Source organism: Pavona decussata, unplaced genomic scaffold (genome assembly GCF_977016875.1).
Source record: "Pavona decussata unplaced genomic scaffold, jaPavDecu1.1 SCAFFOLD_169, whole genome shotgun sequence".
NCBI classification, from domain to species: Eukaryota; Metazoa; Cnidaria; class Anthozoa; order Scleractinia; family Agariciidae; genus Pavona; species Pavona decussata.
The window spans coordinates 1,080,227-1,092,582 of NW_028145580.1; the positions used below are offsets into that span (position 1 = coordinate 1,080,227).

The 12,356-nt window shown below is 41.3% G+C and overlaps 1 protein-coding gene across 2 annotated transcripts in view; it reads left to right on the forward strand.

Moving 5' to 3' along the window:
- The window catches only part of LOC146464102 (MAM and LDL-receptor class A domain-containing protein 2-like), a 140,985-nt gene that overhangs the window by 112,361 nt on the left and 16,268 nt on the right, over positions 1-12,356 (forward strand). For both annotated transcript variants that reach the window (XM_085130168.1, XM_085130169.1), the window contains 13 exons: positions 572-816; positions 1,130-1,507; positions 1,604-1,908; positions 2,703-2,909; positions 3,583-3,747; positions 4,879-5,089; positions 6,213-6,449; positions 7,104-7,252; positions 7,993-8,314; positions 9,673-10,401; positions 10,822-11,082; positions 11,450-11,599; positions 11,976-12,295. In XM_085130168.1, coding sequence (XP_084986294.1) covers positions 572-816; positions 1,130-1,507; positions 1,604-1,908; positions 2,703-2,909; positions 3,583-3,747; positions 4,879-5,089; positions 6,213-6,449; positions 7,104-7,252; positions 7,993-8,314; positions 9,673-10,401; positions 10,822-11,082; positions 11,450-11,599; positions 11,976-12,295 — 3,679 coding nt within the window. The remainder of the gene's footprint in view (positions 1-571; positions 817-1,129; positions 1,508-1,603; positions 1,909-2,702; positions 2,910-3,582; positions 3,748-4,878; positions 5,090-6,212; positions 6,450-7,103; positions 7,253-7,992; positions 8,315-9,672; positions 10,402-10,821; positions 11,083-11,449; positions 11,600-11,975; positions 12,296-12,356) is intronic.

Below are 12,356 nucleotides of genomic sequence, written 5' to 3' on the forward strand. Positions count from 1 at the left end.
AAGACCTTAAAGTACTTGGGCATTCTGTGTACTATCGTAGTACAATCAATGTAGTCATCCTCGTTTTTCATTCATTTTAACTTTCCGTTCTTGTAGCGCGAGAAATTAATAGAGAACAGTCAGACGAATATGCATGTTGAGATTGGGTCTAGTGGTAATAGATCTAGATATACGGAAACCTTAGAAGACGACTAATCAGAAAGCTGTATTCAGCACACGTGATCGAAGCGAACCAATCAGATTCCCTCCCCGCATTCCAAAGTAATGAAGTATCATTTTCTCATACGTGCATAATTCGGTTTTTTTTTTTTTATGTTATGTATGCATCATTTGGGAGAATATTGATATTGGAGACGGAATTTTTCATTTCTCTTTACCAGGGCCAGGTTGTTCGAAGCACGATAAGCCCTAATGTAGGTTAACTACTATGGCAACTTATAGTCTTGTTCACACTTAACCCAGGATTAGCGCTAATCGGGATTTGAACAACTCGGCCCTCGTCTTTGCTAATACCTATGGGACCAATCTGCAGCAATCTTGGAACAATACTCAACTTTATCTCCTTTCCCAGGTGTGCACAAGGCGGCTGTATCGATAAGAATTCAGTGTGCGATTTCAGTGCTGACTGCATGGCGGGCGATGTGTCAGATGAGTCGAGCTGTTCTACTTATCAGTCTGGACGATGTGACTTTGAACATGGAACGTGTCTGTACTCACAGAGTTATGACGACAAATTTGACTGGACTGTGGCCATGGACGGAACTTATTCCTATGGTACAGGTCCAGCAGTTGATCACACAACCCAGTCGAAGAAAGGTATTTGTGTTTCACCGGATGATGTTGGCAGTACCTCTTAGGCCACGTTCTCGTTGCACTTGACAGTAGAAATCTTGCACAGATCCAAATTGTATGAGTTCAAAAGTTACAGAGGTGCTTTATTTACTGTCCTAAAACGTCATTTTACGTTATCAACCTAGTTGATAAAAGGAAACATCGATTTTCTCACTTGACTCTTGAGTAGTCTATTGTACATGTATTTCCTCGGAGCTATGCGATGGAAGATCACCGAGATTATCAATAGGTAATCCACCTTGCACCATCACTAATTCACGTCTGTCATCTGCTGCAGGTCACTACATGTACATCGAGACGTCATGGCCACGCAGAACTGGAGACAATGCTCGTTTCAACTCTCCCATCGTGAAGGGAACCTCATCTAATTGCTACTTACGATTCTTCTATCACATGAAGGGAAATCACATTGGTACTCTACGCGTGCTCCAACGAACAAGCTACTATGTGGGAGGCCTGTCAGGCACCTTGTGGAACAGGACAGGATCCCAGGGCGACTTCTGGTATCGAGCCTCGGTGCAAGCGCCCTACAGTCGAGCTGACTTCCAGTTTGTAATTGAAGGAATTCGAGGAAGTGGTTATCAGGGCGACATAGCAATCGATGATGTGTCTCTATCAGCTGGTTGTCAGATTTGCACTGACTGTACTATGCCAGGTAGCTTTTGATTACTTTTGTTTATCGTATTTTTTAGAATTATATGCTCTGGATGGATTATTTTTTCATCCTGTTCTTGACGTTTTTTATTCTTAGGCCAGCCAACGTCAACTCCATTTGGCTTCCACACACGGCCCACTGGAACATCTTGTGGTTTACAGCAGTATGTGTGTCAGAATCTCCGATGTGTCGACAAGGCTCAGATATGTAACTTCAAAGATGACTGTGGTGATAATTCTGATGAGCTTCCTTGTGGCTCAGATTGTACTTTTGAGGGTAATTGCTACAAGGGTTGGAGACAGTCGACAGGCACAGACAACTTTAACTGGAGACGGAAAAAAGGAAAAACGCCAAGTGTGGGAACTGGACCCACGACCGACCACACCTTGGGAACAGCAGATGTGAGTTAACATCTCTGATAGTATCATATCAATGGGCTCTTTGCAGCTAACGGTCACGTGGTACAAAATTCACCTTGCTGGAGAGCAAGAGCATCCGAACTAGTAACCGGATACTCATAGCTTCGACTCCCGCTGAGAGAACTCGATTCTTCTTTTTCCGAGTATCCCTGTGTCACTGACTGAAAAATTGATCACATGTTTACATGTGTTAACCAATAGCTCGTTGGAGAGCAATCTCCTCACTGACTGGATGAAGTCGCTTTGTTTTGGATGTCGCAGTGGGCAACTTAGTTCTTACGCAAGAACAGTAGTTACTCTGCAATTCAACCTGTAAGGCCCCTTGTTAAGACTTCAGATTTATCACTACTTCTTTCAGGGGAAGGGGAGGGGACGAAAGGTAGCTTAGTTACAAATGATGAAGAACAGCTCCCCGCAAATCTTTTGGCTGACTGACTGTCGGTGAACTGTCGACGAAACATTTGTCGGCAAATCACCAACAGATGACTGGCAAGGTAAAATGCCGAATAAAATCACTAAAAGATAGTAATCAACTGTCCATGACACAGTCTATCATTTATTCACCAGGCTAAAAGCATAACATCGCATTCTTTCACGTTATGCCACATTATACCACTCATCGACATTCAAATCCTAGCAGTATGCAAGATGTTTGTCACATGAACTTAGTTTAATGGTCTTAGCTCCCATAAGTCTCCTGTAGCTCAGTGGTTATATTAATAAGTTACAAGGGTTGTTACCACTTATTAACAACAGTTCAACACCACTCTTACCAGGGCTACTACATGTACATTGAAACATCGTCCGGCAGCGTTGGAGACAAAGCAGAGCTTTCATCATACAGATACTTTGCATCAAGCCCTAACTGCAAGATGACTTTGTGGTATCATATGTACGGATCTGGTGTAGGAGGTTTAGACATCAAGATCAAGAAATCAGATGGAAGTTACGACCTCAAGACCACTGGACTGTTTGGAAACCAGGTAGGCACAGAGCTGGCCCCAGCGGGTAAGTTGCTATCCAGCAGATAAAAATGTATCGGTTGGAGTATATTTTATCCGCTGGTTAGCAATTTATCCACTGGATAGAGTTATCCACCCTTTGAACAACCAGGGCCTGGACTGTATCTTTTAGTGTTGTGTCGGTATTCTTTATGGTCAAACAAGGAGGGTATGGATGTCTGGAGAGGCATTCATCAACGGCTCTGTTTTAGATGCAACTGCTGCTCCCTCAGCTAGATGATGCCTCTAATTTCTCCTTACAATATCACTACTTCATCTAACATACAGGTAATGAGAATAAAACAACTGATCACCAAAGAAGTGCATGTTGATTGTTGGGGTTTAAACCACCCAAGAAGGCTAAATCCAATTTCGTCGTCCATTTCCCCCCAAATTTCTACGTGGAAAAACAACAAGAGCTCAACAGCAAAGAGCTGCTCAGTTGTCTTCATTTTTAAAGGTTCCACTCTTAAGAACTAAAAACTGAAACATTTTAGGCAAAGTAGAAAATGGTTTTAGTGTGACAGATTGTATCTGGGTAAAACTTGGACCTTCTCTTTTTTTTTTTCGTTGCTTAAAGGTCATACAATGCGCAAGACGTCACGATTGAGGGGTAATTTTAAACCTTATTAATACAATTTCCATTTTATCACAGGGAAATGCTTGGAAAAAGCTAACTGTCGACATAGGTGCATACAGGAACTTTGCAATCCTCATCGTAGCCGGTCGTGGAGCAAACTGGCAAGGTGATATTGCCATTGACGACATCTCTTTCAGCAACTGTTTTGCAGATGTTGGAAGGAACTGCACTCAGAATGAGGTTTGTAGGTTAAACGTTAAAACTTCAAGAACATTTCCATGTCTCGTCTACTGGGTGATCAGGGGCCGGATTCAAGAAGTTCCCCTTAGTTTAAGTTGTATCCTAAGTATTATTTCTGAACAGTAGTTTGTTGTTATTCCGTGAATCTGGCTCCACCAGCAAGGCAAAACAGCACGTACTATATCAGAAACAGGCGACAGGATTGCAGCTAACTGACGGCCTCTGTAGTCTTCAGGAAAACAATTGCATGCGGCGATAAACAGAAAACAAAATAGAAGGACACCCCAACGGGAACCAATTCTGTGAGTTTCTATACACTGGGCAAATGTTCTTACTGAGCTCTATCTGACGAAGGACCAACCCTCGAAATGTCAGCACTCGAATCTCTTTTCGATGGCCAAATTACGTTATCAACTCTGTTGACAAAACTAAACATTCGTTGACTCCTGGATGGGTTAATGTGGGGTATGTGTCCTGCAGACTGCTAGAATCAGGATTACGAAGCATCAGTGTCTGTAGAGAGAAGGTGCTGGTGGAATTGAAATGAAGTGTGTTACAGTAATTAAATTCCAGAGCCATCTGACAGTTTGGAATAGAAAATGAACAAAACGAGATCGAGGATGGTTATCATTGTTAATGATGATGATGATGATGATGATGATGATGATGATGATGATGATGATGATGATCTTTGTTTACCCTCGGCAGTGTTTATAGCACAAGTGCTAGTGGAGCCGAGCATTAACGTCACAAAGAAATAATTTAAATTAAAAATAACATGGTTAAAAACCCCAATTGTTTAAAACCAAGTTTTGGTTTATTTCAACGAGAAAATAAAACTTACAATATTTCAGTTCTATTGCAGAGTCATACTAGTCATGCAATAAAGTTGAACAAATGGATAGCTTATATATCAAGGCTAATTAGGCGTACAAGGAAATGAATAGAAACGATTAAAGAAACGAACATGATGTTGTTGAAAAAAACCCTTTTACAGTAATTATGTATGATTCGTTTGTTTGTGTAATCCTTAACGATATCTCCAAAGTCACGTTTCGTATTTGACAACGGAGAAATAGAGAAAATTGTTCTTCTGTTTGAGTAGGTTGTTCTCTTTTCTAATTTATGTAGGTAAAATGTCTTGACAGTGGTCATTGTGTAGAAGAACAAAGAGTTTGCGATCTTGTCAATGACTGTAAGGATGGCACAGATGAAGCTTCGTCCCTATGTTCCGGTCGACCAGGAAGTTGTAGTTTTACAGTCAACTGGTGTGGCTGGTTCAACTACGGGTCGGATGATTTTAACTGGTGGCGTCGCGACAACATTGCTACAAAAGGCACAGGTATTAACCAATATCAACAAGAGGCCATTTCCGAGTTGCTTTGAACCTCATTATCAGAGCGAGGCTAAGTGCAAAGTTTTTGTTACGAAAATTAGTTTTCATTCATATGCAAACAAAACTAATTTTCATATGAAATGTTTTGCACTTAGCCTCGCTTTCATAGTGAGGTTTACAGCAACTCGGAAATGGCCTATTCAGAGCTCGTTCTGAGTCTGAAATTCGTGAACATGTATTCAGATTTGCAAACACGTATTCCAGACTTGCAAAAAGTATGGAAATTAAAGATTTAGTCTGGGAAAAAAATAAAAAAAAATCTATTTGTTCAAAGTTACAACTAGTACTAAATTGCTAAGTGAAATTGTTGTCAGCCAGTAGAATTTCATCTAAAATTCGTTTTAGTCAATTCTTTCTGTTCTAGGAATGAGATTGGATTCGTAACCTTGAGTCTGGAAAAAGAATAATAATAATCTTTTATTAGGAAGCTTCCGGTCACTTAACGTGGTTTTCAGAAAGGTCCTATAAAGATTAAATATACAAAAGGTTAAAAAAAATACAATATATAAGACAAAATTACAAACTGAAAAAAACAGCAATTCAAACTAGAAGCTGAAACTACAAAGATATCGTCGATGGGGTTAAAAACTTCAAATTGATAAAAAATGATCAAAGCAAAGAAGCTAAAACTACAAAAATTCTTACCGATAGGGTTAATTAAAAAATCTGGCAAACATGTTTCGCTTAAAAGTAGCAATATTCGGTGCATTTCTGGTCTCTCTCTCTAATTCATTCCAGGAAATAATGGTTTGGAAAAAGTCTTGAATTTTGCACACAAAAATGTGCATGAACCCTGCAACATACACATTCTTCCTACTGATTTCCATGGATTTCTTATGACACTAGTTGGGAGAATTTGTTTCAAAATTTAGACGTTGTACATGTATCTCTCGTGATCATTTCCTTTATTCTTACGGGTCCTGTTCAAGTTTAGTAGTTTGACCACTTCCCTTAGGGGATGGTGTTACGACCCCGGGCTGTAATGGCTGTGTGAAGGTTGAATGTCTAGAGAGGGCAACTATTTATCCTAATTGTTTGATAGCTAAGTCTTTCTTGTGCTGTTCCCAAGGACCAACTGGAGATCACACCACTGGATCAAGCTACTTCATGTCCATTGATTCATCTAGCCCCAGACAGCTCTTTGACAGAGCACGATTGGCGCACAGTAACTTGTTTCCTGCTGGCCAAGGTGTTTGCACGCTAAGGTTCTACTACAACATGTATGGCTCGAAGAGCATGGGTTATCTAAAGGTCTATATGCTGACGTCTGGATACAGTCGCTGGACAGAAGTGTGGAAAACACGAGGTATGTATGTGCTACGCGTGAGGCACAACTAATCTTGTCGGATGAGGGCGATAAATCGTAGGTCCCGTCTCACAACCCCTGTTCATGATTACTTTGTGGGACGTTAAAGAACTGACACACTGTTCGCAAGAGTAGGGACGAAGTTCCCGGTGTTGTGGTCTGACCTTCCATCTTTCTCACTCATGCTTGGGTTGAGTGAGTGGGTGGGAGAGATCTAATATGGAGCGATAGCGGCTGCCAGAGGCGCCTTCACATGCTGACGTCCGATCTCACCCCATAGAATTGTAAACAGCCATGAGACTTGGTGATATGTGCAGTATAATTATAAGAATTAATTCATTCAACTATTGTCAGAGGTTATTAGCAGACATGTCTATTCTCACCGTGTTTAACATTTGAATGGGTAGCATGTCACTACTGTTATCATGGCATCACTGTAAGCATAGTTTTGCTGTGACAGTCTGCAGCATATGTGTCTTGGTTATGTGGAGATAGCGGAATAACAAAAACTACAATAATAAGTGTCTAGAGCCTTGTGTTCCTCATTGCAGGCTCTGTAGTATAAGCAAGTTTTCTCATTAGACAACCTGATTCTTCGACCAAAGGGATCGAGGTTTTACTGAATATTAAACGTTTTGTTTTGTGGATTTTCAGGTGATCCAACCAATCGGATGTGGGTACGTGCCGAGGTGCAGCTGAACTCTAGGTCGTCCTTCAGGGTTGGCTTTGAAGGAATTGTTGGAGGAGATGACAAAACAGACATTGCTTTGGATGACATTAGCTTCTCTGCTGGCTGTTATCTGGTACGTATCAACCCCGACCTAAATCAAGGTCTGTTTTATAAGTTGGCTTCTGATAACCACGTTGCACCCCTCAGGAGATTTTAGCGGTCGTTTTATCACGAAAGAGAGCCTAATGGCCAATTTAAACGGTACGAATTTTGCGTCCGACTGTCGCATTCGATTTCTGTAGCGTGTGCTGCCAGCGTCATGCAAAAAATCATACACAACTCTCGTCATTCAACATAGCCCACACCTACGATTCTCATGGGATTTTAAAACTTTTTTCAAAATCCTATGACATTAAATGTGTCGTGCACGACAAGTTGTGAGCTTGATTACAGAAAACAATTCAATTCAATTGCAACTTTTTGTGTGTTGTTTTGGTTTCAGATTTTCACCGTCTTAGGTTTGTATGGCACGGAACAATTCCAACTATAATCATGTTACAAAAGGTGTTCATTTGTCAAATCGCATTATTATAGGAACGAAGCCTTCGTTGGTGAAATTTGTGCGCTGTTTGACGTATTAGTGCAAATTTTAGGTGCCAATATTTTAGAAATAAAAATATTACATTACAGTAGACTAAATACCCTTAAATGGACATGTTAAGACATGCTAGTCAGTAGAGCACCTATGACTTCATTTCCACATGACATTTTGACCTTGATGGCAAGGTCACAAAGACGTGGCAAGTTGGTCAATGTGCATCGCTGGAAAGTGTTATCAGTCGCGAGTATTAATGACCTAAAACGTACTTTCAGGGTGGTACACCTCCAGCGCCCACGGGCTCCGCCCGTTGTTCCAGTAACCAGTTTTACTGCCAAGCGGATGACCTGTGCATCAACAAGAATTGGCAGTGTGATGGAGAAAGGGACTGCACAGATGGTGCGGATGAACTGAAGTGCACTCCAAAAACAAACCCAACACCCCCAGTCGGTACAAGTCACCCTGCAGATTGTAACTTTGACAAGAGTAGGTGTTTGTGGAAGTCTGAGGCCTTTGCAGACATGAAGTGGATACGGAATCGTGGCCAGACACCCAGCTGGAAAACGGGTCCAGATGGTGATCATACAACTGGTTCAGGTAATGGAGGAACGTTTGAGGTTTTGGTTACTGTCTGATCACTTCATTACGCTAATCGCTACTTGGGAGATTTTACTCCAGGGATCGCTGTCGTATTTTGTGGGCAACGAAGGTTGGGTACTTTGGCTTAGTAACGAACCAGCTGATAATTAAAAAAAAAAAAAAAACCGGATCGCGCCAGTGTAGTTACTATTCTAGTGATGTTCCCTTCTTACTAGTTGATACCAGAAGAAAAAATCTCTAGGTGAAGCTGATGTTCAAAACTTATAAACACAGGGTATGATCTATACAAGGCACTACCTCAGGCCCGTACTGAATTCTTTAAACGCAGTTTCTGCAAGAGTGGGCATTGTTATGGAATAGCCTTCCACGTAACGTCAGAACCACCAAATCTTTAACCAAATTTAATAACGAGATAAATTGTTCAGTGTGCTCCTCGTACACCCACGCGACAAACGTGTAAATCAATTACGCTACTCTTTTTATTTATTGCCAACTGATGTTACCATGGCAGTTATGTACGCAACTTAAACAGTTGCAAAAAGAAAGCCTGAAAAAATTCAACCTTGAACGGGATTTGAACCGCGGCATTACTTATGCGATTCCGCTGCAGTGCTCTACCAAGTGACTTATCAAGCCAACTGGGAGGTGTTCATTTTGTGAATTGGTAATGTACCTGTTGCAATGAAGTGATGAAAGTGACACATCTATGAAAGACGTCTATTCTCAACTCCTTAAGTTGCGTACACAAGTGTGATGGTCTCTCATTCACTTTATTATGTTATGTTATGTTATGTTATGTTATGTTATGTTATGTTATGTTATGTTATGTTATGTTATGTTATGTTGTGTTGTGTTGTGTTGTGTTGTGTTGTGTTGTGTTGTGTTGTGTTGTGTTGTGTTGTGTTGTGTTGTGTTGTGTTGTGTTATGTTATGTTATGTTATGTTATGTTATGTTATGTTATGTTATAGTATGTTATGTTTAAAAGACGAGCAGGAGCGTATTATCAGGTTGCGCCTCGTGGTTTTAGACCCGATAAAACACGTGCTGCGAGTTTTTTGAACGGCTTCAAAAACATTCCTGGAAAAGGTTGTGTCAATAGAGTTCATAACAATTATGCTTTTATGAACGTTGGAAAGTAGCATACGAGAAAAACACTGCATACTAATGAGGAGTGTTTTATCAGCTGATAAAACACCGCATACTAATAAGGAGGAGGTTTATTGATATAACGTCACTGCACGTGATGCATTATCGACCATTTGATAGGGCAATAGGCTTATGAATTATTATTGAGTTTTTGAAGGTGTGTCTAATCTCAATTAATATTTGATGGGGTTTTTCGTGTTATTTAAAGGGTATTACGTCTATGCTGAGGCTACTGGCGGTATGTTGAAACACATTGGAGAACTTCTGGGACCGAATATGATGCCTTCTCAAACCTGTCAGATTTACTTCTGTTACTCCATGCATGGTAGGAGCATGGGAACATTAAATGTCTACCAACGCTTCACCGATAATCCCAAACCTATTCAGACCCAGAAAAAAATTTGGAGTTTGAGTGGTGACCAAGGAAACAAGTGGCGCTGTAAAGTCCTTAACATTCCAAGTAGTCAACAGTTCTCTGTTGTGTTTGAAGCTGTTCGTGGCAACGGTTATCAGTCAGACATTGCATTGGACGATATTAAGTTTGTGACATGTGCGCAGTTAGGTCCGACGCCTGGGCCAACAACTCCACCCAAAAAATTGATAGTGGATGAAGACTTTGAAACATGCACGAGCTGCTGGAAGAACGAGCAAGGTGGTCATGATCAAATGGACTGGATCATAGGCCGTGGAGAAACTACAAGTCTCAACACAGGTCCTTCCTATGACCACACAAAGAAGTCCATCTACGGACGTTACCTGTACATCGATGTCTCCAGCGCCAGCCATATTCAAGGTTGGGTGCACGCTGATTTGGAGAGCAGGCTTATGGTAGTGCAGCCACGGTGTTACATGACCTTCTGGTATCACATGTATGGCTCTGGTGTTGGCAACCTGTATATTACAGCGTATGTGTATAAGGACCCTAAAAATTTACATGGTAAGTTGTACGATTTGATTTTTCTCTGTAACGAATGTTCACGAAAACACCACTTTCAGTTTAAATACACTACAAACTCAGTTACTCTATCATTTGTTTATGTTTGCAGTAGTCTAAAAATTTGAAAGTTTTTGACTCGGCTCAGTCAACGTGATGCTCGCTCACAAAAATGTCTTGGTTGTTGCGTGAGACAAATAGATTTGCCGTAGGTCTGTACTCTGATAACGGACAGAGGAGGTCAAAACGTGGTAAGAACATCAGTCACGCTACTCGCCTGCGGTTCGTAGCGTACGTCTTTGTTCTCACCACGTTTTGACGTCTTCTGTGCGTTAACAGAGTGCAGACGTACGGCAAATCTGCTTGTCAAATAATGTATTACCTCAATGGTATGATGTTCTTCATTATGATAACAATTTGCAGACTGGCAAGAAGTGACCCTTTGGTACTTGTGGGGAAACCGTGGAAACAAGTGGATACAAGGAATGGTGAGTTTGTACAACCAGCAAACAGCTAGTAAGACGGCACGAGTTGTGATTAGCGGAATACGAGGCTGGGATTACTCAGGAGATATTGCAATTGATGACATTAAGTTCCACAACTGTGCCTTCAACGACCTCAAAACACCATGCGCTGAGACGTTTCCCAAGTGTAACGACCAACCTGTCACACGACCCACTCTCGGTGAGTAGTTGAGTGTTCTTTGATACTTGTACATGGAAATTATTATAGCTTTATTTGAATCCAAAATATGCGGAGGACAGTGTTTGTCTGGGGATAATAGGGAACTTTTAAAGCAGCAGCAACGGCAAGGCCAACGAAAAACTCACTTGAAAAATGTAACCTTACTTTATTTATGCTACTCCGCCGATCGTGCCGCAGACCTATCGCAGACCATTAAGATCATATGGAAACCAGGCTTAAGTAACGATATTGTAAGGAGACATAAGGACTTTAGGAAGCTTGGCCGGGTGCTTTATGGGTTAATTCAGTTCAGCAGAAGCGATACACCCGAGCTGACCCTAGTATTCTTTCAATTCCACTGTGACAGGACCAGCTACAGGAAACTGCAACTTTGAACATGGCTCTTGTCACTGGAACAACTCAGCTGTCAGTGACATGCCTTGGTACCTTAGGGAGGGCAAAACTGGAAGTGTAAACACTGGTCCTTCAGTTGATCACACCACAGGAACTTCAAAAGGTACGGTTTACCATCTAGTATTCAATGCTTTTGCATTGTTCTAGTTAACAACTTAAAAACTCTTCAAATTTCCATTGCTGTTGGTGACGTTTTTTTGATCGACACGTTGGTAGTGAACTTATGTTTTCGTGTTTGCAGAAATTTGTTTTGCATGTCATTTCACAGCGGCACTGTTGCCGGCATTGGCGTCTGACAGGTCGCCTTTGCTGTACCCGTAACAAAATCTCAAATGTCAGTTCCACTGTATCCCATCTAGCATTGATCAAGCGTATTTGTCAGACATGGAGTGGTCATTTTTTTTTTCCAGCTAAATCAAAATCTAGACAATCTTGAGGCGTATACTGGGGTGTAAAATGTTGCATTTTCTTGTTGCTAGGATACTACATGCACATTGAAGCCAGCTGGTTCACCAAGGGATCTGTAGCCATCTTGGAAGGCCCTTACACGCTACCAACTCAAAACTGTCAAATGACCTTCTATTACCACATGTTTGGTGGAGACTGTGGCTCTTTGCTGGTGTTCATCAACAGTGGTGACAGTGTTAGCCTGGTGTTTAACAAAACAGGGGATCAAGGCGATAAATGGCATTCACATACTGTCTCCCTGCAGAGTGACTATGCCTTCCGAATTCACATCACTGCTACGAGAGGAAGTAGTTACAAGGGTGATATAGCCATTGATGACATCTCATTCCAGGTAATGTCAGAGCTTTTGAGAATGATGTATTAATCAATAAATGACCCAGGCATACTCGGAA